We start from the raw sequence: 14279 nt of genomic DNA on the forward strand, positions 1-14279 counted from the left end.
AGCGCTGAGTGAAGCCGAACCTGCAGCATCGCTCCACACGGACGGTGTGAGTTTGAGAGTAACCAGACTCCAGACGCTGCCTCCAAACACATTTGTTCAGCCGACACTAAGTCACCAGCGCTGCCAAATAATTCACGAGTCCAAAGAAAGGGGCTCTGCTGTCTGTTTCCCTTGGCAACAGGTCGAGGCTGCTGGAACGACAAGACTGGAACTCAACACAACACACACCAGACACACATGCTGTATTGACGAGGCAATATAGTGTAGATCATAACATGTCTGCAGGAGGTTGATAGGGAGTTTAGTCAACGCCAGTGACTCATTGATTACTCGCCAGCGGCTCAGAGTTCTGGCTCCCTTTGCAGCCTGCTCCGGAAAACAATAACTCCCATTGATTTCAGCAATGACGGCCTCCGTTTCAAGGCCAATAAAGTGAACGCCACAGCAGTTTTATTACTCAGGATGGATGTGACGAGACGTTCCCGCTGAATCTGTGCTCCCATAACCGTGGATTACCAGGATATGGTGAAAACACGGAATTATTATGGTTGTTTTGACTGATATGATTCACGATAATGTCAGAAATTATCATTTTTTAGCATCATTATACTAAAAAATGATCATATAATGTGATTTTGTGAGGATCTCTTTTCCTTCTTTCTTTGCGTAGAACGTAGTTGGGACGTCTCTGCAGCACCACAAGACTTTATTTAGTCATGATGACACATCACTTGGATATTGCACTCGTCCATATTGCAGTTAATTGTGCAGCTTTAAAAACAAACACATGAAGAGTTATAAGAGCTGCAGATCCTACACCAATGATGCAGCAGGATGCAAATGACTCTCAGTTTTGATTGCTTATTTTGAAGGAACTCCATAATTAATCTTAAGCTTTTCTATAAATGCACACAGAGTCATCTCAGTGTTTTAGCCACAGCACGGAGCAGGTGCACCGATGGCTCGCCTCTCTTCCTTCCACTTCACACCTCCATCTGAAGAGGAGGTCAGCGCCAAATATACAGTGAGCCGGCACGGCCGCATTTCACAGTGGTGCACTGATATAGCCTCTCAGCTGGTGACGAGCATGTGCACGTGCACACTCCCACCGCCCTTCACTGTAAATAGGAACCTTGTCTCCCGGGCTGTCTGGATCTAATCACTGCTATTTTCATAGGAGGCAGCGTAACAATGTAAGGAAGCACGCTGAAAACTGGAATAACCTCTGAGAGCTTCAGAAATAGGTCAGAAAACACAGAAGCAAACCCTTCTGTCGCTATCCTTTATTCTTTTCTAGACGTTTACAGGAACATCTGGAAATCAAGCACAAGGCCGGGCTGCTTCTTCACCATGCAAGCTTTGCTTTGGTGTTCGAGTTAAGTTACAAGACTGTTTTTAGTTTATTCAGCCATTTGCTACAAATACTGTATTTGTTTGTATCATGTGTGGTGAACAGTGTGTTTCTGTTGCAGTCAAACCTCTGTAAATCAGCTTAAAGCGTATATGAAAATGCATGTGTGACTTTGAATGTTAGGATTTGATTGCAGTCTAGCCAAACGCCCTTTAACCATTTCAATAAATGATCTTCTTTCAGTATCAGCCAAGAAAGGAGATTGGTCTATATCAGCTTAATACATGCAGGGTGTTTGTATCCAAGCGTTGGTTCTATTTAGGGCGCTCGATGAGACTAAACGCTGCTTTAAAAAAGGTTTTGAAGAACTGTTTTCTCACGCTCACAGTGCGTTTGATTGGTTGAATGTATTTTACTGGTGTGTCCTTTAACTGGTACACATCAAATATATACTTTGGCAATGAAACCTGCTGATATACCTGATGGGTAATGATGCAGATGACTGGGACTGGAACTGGAAGTGAAATGGCACGCCCCTGAGCTTATCAGTCCTGACAGTGAGGGCAGAACAATCACTTCAAACTTACGTCAGTCACAAGAAAGAGACATCAGAACTCAAAAAAGGAGTCGACAGAGCAGATAATCCATCCCTGTGCAAACACACAAGAGTCCCATCACACTCGACCGCCACCTCCGGCTCTGTTGAGGCCCAGATGCACCGCCGCTGAATGTGGATGAGCCTCCATGCACCTCCCATTACCAAACTCGCCACGCCGCTTCCTGCTTGTACATCCAGGCTGATGTAGCAGCTCTACTGTCATGATCGTATCAACAACAAATCAGGTATGGGATTCATCTGCAGATGCTCTGGTTCAAAATGAGACCAAACTTTGTGAGTCCAGAAGCAGACGAGCTACGGCTTGTTCTGAGCCTTTTGCTACTGAAGCACTTGTTGATCGCAACAGCCAGTTAAGAGGAGTGAGGAGTCAGCAACAAATACAGTCAACTAAACAGTTTTCAAACCATTAGAAGCCCTTAAACATGTAGCAAATATCAGGCTGATGAGTCCAGTAGAGACACAAACAGTTAGCAGCTGAACAACACGAGAGAAAGATGAGCAACATGTCAGCCCTCACCGCTGAAGAAGCTCTTGACCTTCAGGTACCCCACGCTGAGGCGCAGCACCGACAGCTTGTCCAGCCGAGCCCTGACCTCGTCTGTGAAGGGCAGCAGGCTGGTGAGCTTGTCCAGCTCGCCGTTGAGCCGGTCACGGTGGCGTTTGGACGGGTTGGACTTGGTGCCATCTGGAGGCGGTGGTTTGGGTCTACGGATACAGAAAGAAGACGACATTAAAACACAGTGACCAGAAAGAGCTCACTTCCTGAAAACACAAGAGAAAGAAGTGATTATAGGACATCAGGAAGGGGAGTTTAAAAGCTTGAGGCTAAATGTGTCCTGTATACTGACGTGTGTGTGTGTGTGTGTGTGTGTGTGTGTGCACGTAATACTGCAATACTGCACTATTAACAAGCCAACTGAGGGGGAGGACGGCAGGCACAACTCTCTCTCAGTTGCTGTTGTAGCTGACAGGGAACCTACAGCAGAGTCTTACAGCTCCACAGCTTCACTGAGGATTGGCTCGCCTCTCCACTTGTCGTCCTAACCTCCGCGGCTGTTGCTAACAGCTGACAGCTAAGAGTTTCCAGGTGGAACTTGTGCCTTTGAGCCCCCCTGAATCACCACAAGTGAAATTATTTAACACTGCGACATCCCCACTGTAACTCCAGATCATTATGAAAGATGTGCACGCTATTCACTTTAACACACACACACACACACACACACACACACACACACACACACAAAGACGAATAAAAACAGCCAATTTTCACATCTGAGAGGCTGCAACCAGCAAATGTTTGAAAACAATATTACCAATATCTCCATCATGTTGCACTGAACCCTTTTCTTTTTAAAAGATTTAATGGCATCTGACTAAACTCCTGATATTCACAGACCAGTGCAGAGTTTTCTGAAGAGTTTGGATGTAAACTTGACTTCTGGTCAAAGATTTTTGCTTGAGTCACACAGCTGCACGTCTAAAAACCATGATTCAGAGTTTTCTAAGTGCTTCATGTGTGAAAAGTGAGCTGACAGGCTTCATTTTGAGACTTATATCTTTGTTGTTTTTCCCTCACGGGCTTAAAAAGTTCTGTCTTTGAGTGGAAAATAACATTGAGTCTCTGGAGGGCAGAGCAACAAGCTGCCTGCTCCATCCACTGTTGCCAAGGAAACCAGGACCGCAGTCTGTTTATCGTCACCTCACCTGCGTGCGTTCAACTCCGCTCGGTCGGGACGGAGGAGCCACTTTGTGCACATGGATTTTTGGAGAAAGAGGAAATGAAGAGTTGAGCCAATTCTTGTCCTTTAAATAATGGTCAGCACTGTCGCCTCACAGCGACAAGGTTCCTGGTTTGAATCCCTGCTGGGGCCCTTCTGTGTGGAGTTTGCATGTTGTCCCTGTGTCTGCGTGGGTTTTCTCCGGGTTCTCCGGTTTCCTCCCACAGTCCAAAGACGTGCAGGTGTTCGGTTCATTGATGACTCTAAATCACCCGTAGGTGTGAATGGTTGTCTGTCTCTGTTCGTCTCTATGTGTCCTGTGATAGACTGGCGTCCTGTCCAGGGTGGACCCCGCCTCACGCCCGATGTCAGCTGGGATTGGCTCAAGCCCCCAGCGCCCCCGACAGGGACAAGAGGTTGAAGATGAATGAAAAGCTGTTTGATTGGATTGGTCCATTAAGCCTTACGTTCATGACTCAAAGTCATTGTTTCCAGTGTGTCATCACCTCAGGTTTCAGTGGCGAGTTTTGCAGACGTCCTGGCGTCTAAATGTTGTTTTAAAGCTTTTTTTTACATCCTGACAGAAGGAAAAGGTGTTTTGTTGCTACTTTAGTTGCAGTAGTTGTAGTTTCACATGTTCCAGTTTTTGCTGCTCATGTTTATCATAATGTATTTCAGACTGTAGTATTGTGTAGTTTATTGTTTTTACATTAGAGTACAGCTGAAATATGAATAAAATGCATTATTATTATATATACCCACTGCACTCACACAGTCTGTAGCTGGTGCCATTAGCTTCTGTCAGCTACGTGTTTTGTGTCTCTTTTCTAACGTTTACAGACTAAATGAACTGCAATCCTCATAATCTATGTTTACATCCATAACCTGCCTTTAAACTGCAGCATGCTCCTGTTGTTTATAGAGACAAAAGTGCCCTAGCGCAATATTAAACATTGCTCTGACAGACATCAGAGATCAAATAGTCACGTATGAGACAAAGATAAATAAATGATTTAAACTAGAGAGAGAGAGAGAACAGGAGCCCTCAGGGGGTTCTCTGCTGCCTTCAATGATACTATAAAGCATCAGGTGCTAATAAAAGCTGTCTAGATAAGCACACGTGCAAAGCGTTGAATCAGCCCTGGGTGTCTGGCTGCAGGGGGGCACAGTCGGGCCATCAGATGGAGCAGCACAGCAGAAAGCAGGGTGTATCTGTAACTGAACTCCGGTGACCGGCGGTAAACCCGGCGGCTCCTCGTCTCTAACTCAAAGCAGACCTTCGCTGCACAGAGGGACTTTTCTTTTTCCCAGAGAAGGTGTGAAGCCGTGGAGCACCTCGAGCCGGCCCCGGAGCCGCGTCTCATCTACACGCGGATTGTTTTTATCCACAACAACAGGTTGATGGAGCTCTGTGGTCGTACGGTTCAACCAAAGTCTGAGATCTGATCAACACATGGAGAAAGAGAGACTTTTCACAGTCACAACAATAAAGAGACGTCTCCTTCAGTTCATGTCATCACAAAATCAGAGACACAAGCTGGGCTCCGTGGTTCTTATGACAAGTCGTCTTTACTTCTGCTTTCCACTTAAACACAAACAACAAAACACTGAAGTTTCCAGATCCTGATGCATGAACCAAGAGTTGACTTACTCACAATCACAGTCTACACAAGCTAAAAGCCCCTCCTTAAGGCAGAAAGGACGCTGGCTAAAGTATATTCGAGGCTTCTTCAGTGTACTTTTCTTCTAGCATGAATATTCTGACACAAACACAGTCTAAATAATATACATAAAAAGCTTAAGAGAGTCCAAACTCAACCTTGGAAATAGTGGTCCAGCAAAACAATGAACTGAGCTCTTTCCCGGAGCTTTCATCTGTGTCACACACTCTTCATCAGTGGGTTACATTTAAGCCAAGAAGCCCTACATCACACTTTTCTTTCTTTGTAGGACAAGTTTTCCCATATTCTATGTTTAAATATGCAAATGAGGCGTTCTCTAAAGCTAACTTTTGGTGAATTCACATGAAATACAAACAAAATGTAGTAAAATAAACACTTAAATGTGTACTTTGGGTGTTTTCTTTCAGACATGTTAGGGAAGTAAAACAGCACCTCTAAATTGACCAGTGCATACAGAAGCAAATTATGCAGCGATGAAGCAACGTCTCGGGATGGGCAGGTTGGACTATTTATAACCTTTGGAGGCCAAACATTAATCAATTAAACATGAAAGTCTTGTGCAGATTAACACACAGCTAAATATCTGCACTTACACAGAGTTAGCATCTGGTTGCTGTGGGAACATGTGACCCTCCAGTTACAGGCGTGTCTCACACAGAGCAGCTGCACGTCTGCTGGTTCTCAAGTTAAATCAGGTTCAGATGTTCCTGCTGATGACTCCGCTGGGGATATTTTGGGTCAGGTGAGGCCAGTGGGGAAGCCAAGTGTGTATGCACCTGCAGAACTGCATACTTTCTCAGCACTGTGACCCTTTAACCTTCTCAGCACTGGTATATCCAAGTGTCAAAACGTGCAGCAAAGATTTGCTTGAGGGCAGAGAAGCTTCTCTTCCCAGCGTGAAAAAAACAAGTTCAACGTAACCAAGTTTTTGGAGCTTCTATGAGCAAACACCTGGCAAGCAAACATATGATTTTACAGTTCAACAAAACAGCCCAAACTAGGATCAAAATGCACCAAATATCAACAGCAATGAGGAGCAAAACAGACACAATTTCTTTCCACTGGTTGCTTTTAATATCTGTGATAATTGCTCCTATTTTATTCAACATCTCTGTGGGAAAAGTCTGAACTAGTTCGCTCAAAACAACACAGTATCTGGTTTCTATCATATGTAAATGTTACTGCAAGCACCATGATTACTCACCCTGATTAAAACAAAAGTTTAATACACATACTGAACAAGGTTTGACTACTTCTGTCAACAAGAGGCAGAACAGAGTCTGGACTGTACGAGACGCCGTTCTGAAAAAAGCACCAAAATGTCACCAAAAATAACACAAAGAGGAAGAAGCTCATGCTTGGAATGTCAGTCTCAGCCTGTTGTGAAATAGTTTACACTCAGATGACATAAAACAACCACAGTGGTAAAGAAATACCTCAAACACAGTCTGTGGCTGAAGTTTTTCTGCAATAACAGGTCAAAAATGACCAAACACTGCTAAAAATGTCAACTCATGTCTGTAGCCTTCCGTAAAACGTGTTAAATTTAGATGAAATACAAGAACCAGTCTGGTGAAATATACAAAAAAGGAATATGAAGAATGATTGACAGCTCTGAGTTAAAGTTTAATGCACTCAAAACCGTTAACGAAAGACAGAGCAGCCTATTGTGAAACAGGTTTGTATTAAAAATAACAGTCAGCTCTCAGAAAAGGACCAAAGTGCCTCCAAATATAAGAAGGCAGACATGTAAAGACTGCAAAATCGCTGAAATTGAGATTAAATGTAACAACCGGTCTGGTTGAAAGAGGCAATGTGGAGAAGAACTGGAAGGAAAGAGCGTCAAGTTTTCAATCAGCAGATGGATCAGTGCAAGTTACTAATTCACTTCTTCCCCGCAGGTCTCTGATGATGGTGGTGGTGCCTGCTGCCATGGTCCTGTGTGTAGGTCTCTTCTGATGGTGGTGGTGCCTGCTGCCTTGGTCCTGTGTGTAGGTCTCTGCTGATGGTGGTGGTGCCTGCTGCAGTGGTCCTGTGTATCAGGTCCCTGCTGATGGTGGTGGTGCCTGCTGCCGTGGTCCTGTGTGTAGGTCTCTGCTGATGGTGGTGGTGCCTGCTGCCGTGGTCCTGTGTGCAGGTCTCTGCTGATGGTGGTGGTGCCTGCTGCTATGGTCCTGTGTGTAGGTCTCTGCTGATGGTGGTGGTGCCTGCTGCCGTGGTCCTGTATGACGCTTCCTGCTGCGTTTATAATCTATCACCTTAGCTGTGCTTGTTTCTACTATTCTGCTGTATTAATAACATATAAGTCATATTCACATTACTATAGATGTTATTTTAGTTACTGGAAGTGTGTCTGTCTTTGTGTCCATCTGTCCGTCTTTTCTCTCTCTCTCTCTCCTTTTCTTCCTCTCTCCGGTGCAGACAGATGTCCGTCCTCCACAGAGCTGGGTCTGTCTGACGTTCCTGTCTGTTATAGTGAAGGTTTTCGTCTCCACCGTACTCTACAGGGGAATTGTTGGGTCTCTGTAAATCATAAATAAGTCATAGAGTGTGGTCTTTACCTACTCTGTAAAGTGTCCTGAGATAACATGTTTAAAAATGGCTCTTATAACATGTACAGTGAAATCAGTGCATTTAGACAAAAGCCCCACAGAAATGTGAGCGTGGAGTTCAAACTAATCTACAGCATTCCCTGCAAATGTTGGATTTCACCCTTTAAATGGTCGGATGTATTTCTCCGTCTCTGAGGGAAAGGTTGTGAGCTGTAGGCCCGGGCAGTTGTTACTGTAAATGTGTAAAATGTGGCCCTCACGAGGCCCTCCTCCCCTCCCTCCTGTAAATAAGACATCTGCTTCCAATAATACTCCAGAACACGACATATCTGAAATCGAGGCGAGATGGCTATCGCTGCATTCCTGACGGCACAACTCCCTGCAAGAACAATGAGCGGCCAGTGTTGTTGCTTCTCGTTTTATCTGCCAAATCTGCCCTGGAAGGGGCGTGTGTGTGCTTGTGTGTGTGTGTGTGTGTGTGTGTCTGTGTGTGTGTGTGTGTGTGTGTGTGTGTGAGAGAGAGTGGGGTTTTGTTGGACTTGAAAAAACACTCCCCTGCATTCACACAAAGGCACTTTGTCTCCGACGGGGCAACGACACCTTTGCGGAACAAAAGAAACTAAATATGGTGTTGGCAAAGGTTGCACTGCTGGAGTTGTGATAAAGAAGAAGAAGAAGAGTATCAGAACGCCACCGATATCAGGCTCGGAGAGACGATATCAGGCGCACAAAGTGGATTTGAGAGCAGACATCTCATGCTTGGATCTGCAGATAGCTGAGAGTTTGTGCAGATACTCCGCACATTAAGTTGAGATGCTTTCATCCTTTAAAATCATATTTATATTGGTCTGTAAGTGTCTTTGTTTATCTTATCTAACGCACTGTAAAATAAACTCTCTCCTGCCAAAACAATTTCACATTGGACTTCACAAATAACAGCGACACGTGAATATGAAACATTACACTTGACGTCTTGACAGTTTTGAGGATTACACAAGATTCAAAAGGACACTGTGGCTCTCTGACTGATCACAGTTGACTTAAAGGCATTCATGGGACTTCAGGGGTGCATTTGGGTGCTGCAGTAAACTCCAAAGTATGTTTAACTGGTTTCATTTCTCCCTTTTATTCACTTGGTTTATGTTCTGCAGTAGTCGACACATGTATAACACCTATAGTAATTAGTTTAAGTCATTCTACAGTGTGTTCTTTAGAGGTTTCGCATGCATTTCTCTGTCTTATATGACTGTAGAGTGAATATCTTTGTGTTTTGGACGATTGATGGAACAATTAAATAGCTGATAGTCAAAGTACTTCCTCACACTGATGCAAAAACCCTAATACTGTATATAGAACAGGTCATAAAGTCATATTTCCAAAGTTATTCCACAGTATAAAAGCATATTATGACATGTTTATTATGCATGTTTTCTTTGCCTTTACTCTAAAAAGCCACAAAACAAAACTAAACATCCCAGTTTTGTTGTCTGCCGGTGTCATCGTGTCTGGGAAGTGGTGGGTGGGGGACTCGTGTCCGTCACATGTCCGTCATAAGAGAAACAGCGGGTCTGCTACACATCAGCGTGTCGATGCTCTGCTCAAGACCAAACTAATCTAACCAGCAGAGACATGTGACCGGGAGTTACGCTGAATACAAACAATCACAAGTGCATGCATGTTCCATGTATTACTGATGACGTCTTTTCATGGAGTTCATCAGCACATTACGGGCGCACTCCCACTGTGCGTCCGTCCCGTGCCCCGTGCTTTAGGGTCCTTGTCCCCCCCTCCAGGCCCGTTTGTACTCACACTACCTGGGCCTCGGAGAATGCTTCTTGCTGCCTATACGTCATCACGTATAGTCATCTGGCTGACGTTTACCTCCCAGGAGAAGAGGGGGTCAGAGGCTAGCTGTCACTCAAGAGGCCACGCCCCTAATTATTCATAGACTTTAAACTCCAGTAAAATAAAAACTCGCCTGGTACAAAAAAACTAACCCCCCTCAGTGTTGTCATGGAGATATGATCTAAACACACAGACTAGAATGTTCTTTTGTCCTTAAACAGGTTTAATGATGCTGTGTAAACGGCCTGTTTAACATGGGGCTCAATGAGAAACTGCTCTGTTATGAAACCTGCCCCTAGTGGACACTGGGAGAACTGCAGTTTTGGCACTTCCTGATTGGATCAACCAGGAGGACGCTGTGATGGGGGCTTGGATTATTCCCATACTTTCCTGTTAATTCCAGTAGAAAGTTTCCAACTTTGAACATTTACGAAAATTTACAATGCTTACTGCAAGTGGAACCACGTCACAAGTTATCCCACAACTTTGTACTTTAGCATGAACGCTTCATAACTTTGTTGTGTTTGCATTTTGTGAGGTGCATCCACACACTTTGCACATGTTTTTATACATCTGCCGTTTTTCTTTTCTTTGTAGACACCTGTAGAGTCAGAAAGAGGTAAAAAGAGAGCTTAAGTGATCCAGAGATTGGACAGTTTTGGAACCAGATCCATCGCTAACATCAACCCTGTGGTTTGAGGTGACCTTAGCGCCCGACATCAGCGCCGGACCTCCCTAAAGCTCTTGTGGGGATTGAAATCCCTGCAGATGGGCTGACGGGTGTTGCAGCAGATTAATGCCCAAAGACATGTTCAACTGTCACATATGGGTGTCAAGCACTGGCAACTAACTGGGTGTATGCACATCCCATAAACTTTTACAGGTGCAGGATCAAAGAATCCACAGAAGAGATCCTGGCGAAGATCTGCGTTGGATTGAAATGTTGCACAATTAAAAGATCTGGAAGCTTTTAACGCACTGCGGCTCTTTTGTTTGATTGCCTGCCTTTGTACTGCACAGGTGTCCACATACTTCTGGCCACCTATTAACCTATATCAACGTTTTGTGTTTGTTTTGACGCGCTCACACACACACGCGCGCACACACACACAAATGTTCTACTTTGACAACGCATTGTAAACATGCAGGTAAAGTGCCTCAGGGTCGACTGCTGTAACGCCGCCTCTAGACCCGTCTGTGAGGTTAAACCGTCTCTCTCACACACACACACAACACACAAGTCACAGACAGAGAAAGGGAGAAAGATAAACTCCCTGAGAGCAACTTTTCCTAAAAAAAACAAAGGCGAGTGAACATGGCAGAGTTATGTAAGCGATTGCGTGACACTGAACTATGTTAATTTGTGTTGAGGGAGGGCGGAAAAGAAACAACCCCCAAAAAAACACCCAGAGAGACAGAAAGAAAGACAGGGGAAAAGTATGTTGTGGCAGTCGGAGGAGGAGGAGGAGGAGAAAAAAAACACAGCGAGTCTCAGATTACGCCATCCTCCCTCCCTCCCTCCCTCCCTCCCTCATGGAAACATCGCGTGAGAGTCCTCTCGCTCCACGTCCTGATTATGATTAATGCAGGTAGTACCACACACACACTGAAACCACGGTTCTGGCAGGGTTCTGGCTCTGGTGTCTGCTCGGGCCTGTGGTCCCGCGTGGAACAGTTAACACCCCCATCTGGCTTGTTAAAGTGAAAAATCACAAACTGGTAAAATGACGGTGAGGAGAAGCTCCCATGTTCTGCACGGGTTCTTCACAGACCCACCGAGGGTCTGGTACCAGTGCAGGGAGAGGATTCAATGCAATAATTCACTGTCTGTCCATGGGATCGATGCTAAAAACACTCATTTATGTCGTGGTTTTGTTTGCAGTGATGATATTATTACAAAATTTAACGGGATATTCCACTTAAAACGTGATTCTGCATCTTTTTCTCTGTATTGACAAAGGAAGGAACTCATCTAAAGAAAGAAAGATGGAACGAAAAATGGGTCCGAATACGAATAAACATGGAGGTGCAGGTCCAGTAATGGAGGTTAATTAGTAAATAATGTACTGTGATTCACTCTCAGAGGTATTTACAGTCATGCTGTTGTTGCTGAGCATGTTTCTCACACATAAAGACTTTACTTCAGGACTCACGCCGTGTCTCCCTCATGTGCTAAATGCTAAAACTAAAACGTATTCATGCTCCAGGTGATGCCGCTTCTGCATAATCCCTGTCGTGGCAGAACGACCCCTGTGACACTGATTAAATCCGCCCCTAATCACACTGAGGTTTCACGATTTACACATTATGTCGTCTAAAGCGACAAAAACAAGCACATCAAGTCAAACCAAATGGCAGTTTTTGTTTTGAGAATCAAACTTCACATTGTTTACCACCAAGTCCAATGTGATTATCATCATCTGGATTACATAAGCAATGATTTCATGTATGTGAAACAAAGTCAGAGCCATATAAAAATGCCTATTGTTTATATTCTTGTCATTTCTATGGTAATGTCAAAGAACAAGAAGCTGGTTATTGCGTGTTTTGTTCATTTTGCACTAAAGTTGTTAATAAAATGAGAAAATACCTCCATTATTCAGATATGAACTGACGTAAGCAGGGTAGAGTTTGGACATATCCTCCAGATATAAGGATATAATATATAATAATATATATATATATATATATATATATATATATATATATATATATATATAATAAAACTGTTTGAGTATGTGCTTGACAGAGCATCTGAGGTCCCTGAGCCCCAGAGGTCCCTGAGCGGGTCAAGAGAGACCATGAGTGACAACATTTGGACACAGCACAGTATCCAATAAAGATCAAAATGCTTCTTCCTAATGCACAACAAGCGTTTGCTCTTCTACCCTGGGGAAAGACAAAGTGTGGTCTCGAGGGGGAATCCAGGAGACAACAAGACGCAATTTCCATTTACACTCCTTTCAGACTCATGCGAAAGTGGTACGCTGATGTTTCTGATGTGGGGATTTACTGTCTTCACTGTTTCCCACCCGCCCACAGAGCACACTCATACTCAAAACCAAGACAGATGCAATGCATCCACTCAGAAAGGACGGGGAATCACACCTTTGCTTGAGCTGACTCAGATGGTATATTAGGTTTAAAGGATAGTGAAGCAACAGTTTGCTTTATGTGCCATGCTGGAGAGGAGAGGCCTGCAGTGTAGGTGGACTTCAGCACTTCACGGTACCTCGGTGGGGCTGGCCAACATTGCATAACAGCAGGGAATAGACTTTATGGTCTTTATGCATTCAGGACAAAGCAGCTACTATTGCAGACACAGAACAACTGCTAACATCACATGTGACACGGGCTGAGGTGCACAGATGAGTGAGTCTCAGCTGTAAGCACCTAAAAACAGCCACATCTGGCCCTGCACATAATCTGAGAAGGATTTATGATCAAACAGCACAGAAAACTGGATTATTATTGTATGAATTAAGTGCAACACACAGGACAATGGAGGCGTCAGAGCTCCTGCAGGAGTATCATGATCATCACAGACAGCACAGTAACATAAGGTCAGACAGCACAAAGGAGCCATTGTGGACAAGCTCCTGACACATTATGAGATCTGTGTGTGTGTGTGTGTGTGTGTGTGTGTGTGTGTGTGTGTGTGTGTGTGTGTGTGTGTGTGTGTGTGTGTGTGTGTGTGTGTGTGTGTGTGTGTGTGTGTGTGTGTGTGTGTGTGTGTGTGTGTGTCTCTATGGTAATTCACTCACATTTTCTGGACCGGCTTCTTCCGTTTCTTGACTGCGTAAAGCGCCGTGTTGGGCAGCATGGTGAACTCAAAGACGGGGGCGTCAAAAATAAATAATAATATTAATAAAAGTTATTGTTGTTGCCAGTTCCGAACCAGTATCGAGTCCAAAGCCCTCAAAGCCCTCCAGCAGAGACCCAGAGTGTCCGCATGAGACACCAAAACCCCCTTCAAGTTAGTCCTCTGCTGCGTCTCGTGCGCCTCCGGGCTGTAGTTGCTCCAAACGCCCGCGAGACTTCGCCTAACTATCACGGCTGTTCACAGTCCGCATGTTTGCGTATTTCCACTGCGTTTAGCGCAAAAAGCGTCACTTTGACACGTTTAAAAAGTCCTCGGAGGGGTTTTATGTAAGCCCTCCGCCCGCGCGTCACCTCCGTTGTGATTTGACAGGGGCTGCTGCCGCCGCTGCGCGCTCCCGTCGCCGTGTACTTGTGTGACAGCGCGAGAGCAGAAATATTTAAGGTGGACCAAATGTGGGCCAACGCAGACCGACACCGCACACAGGGGAGGACTGGAGGAGTGCAGACCAGGCGGGCAGACCTTAAGGAGGACATCCTATCATATTACAGTATTACAATAATAATGCAGCACCTTGATGTGCATTTGAAGGTGTTACATGTAGTAAAGTGTTAAAGCATTTATACACACGTGCATTTACAGCACCGTGAAGACTCTATTAATACATACAAATATAGTTTAATTAGTTG

The 14279-nt window shown here is 44.6% G+C and overlaps 1 protein-coding gene across 1 annotated transcript in view; it reads right to left on the reverse strand.

Moving 5' to 3' along the window:
• Positions 1–13946, reverse strand: part of LOC310964804 (aryl hydrocarbon receptor-like) — a 60286-nt gene extending 46340 nt beyond the window's left edge. The window contains exons 1-2 of the mRNA XM_083938072.1: positions 13535–13946; positions 2488–2675 (exon numbers count right to left, since the gene is read on the reverse strand). Of these exons, the coding sequence (XP_083794198.1) occupies positions 2488–2675; positions 13535–13593 (247 nt within the window). The 5' untranslated portion in view covers positions 13594–13946. The remainder of the gene's footprint in view (positions 1–2487; positions 2676–13534) is intronic.
• Positions 13947–14279: the final 333 nt, after the last annotated feature.

Source organism: Echiichthys vipera (genome assembly GCF_963691815.1).
Source record: "Echiichthys vipera genome assembly, chromosome: 23".
Classification (NCBI taxonomy): Eukaryota; Metazoa; Chordata; class Actinopteri; order Perciformes; family Trachinidae; genus Echiichthys; species Echiichthys vipera.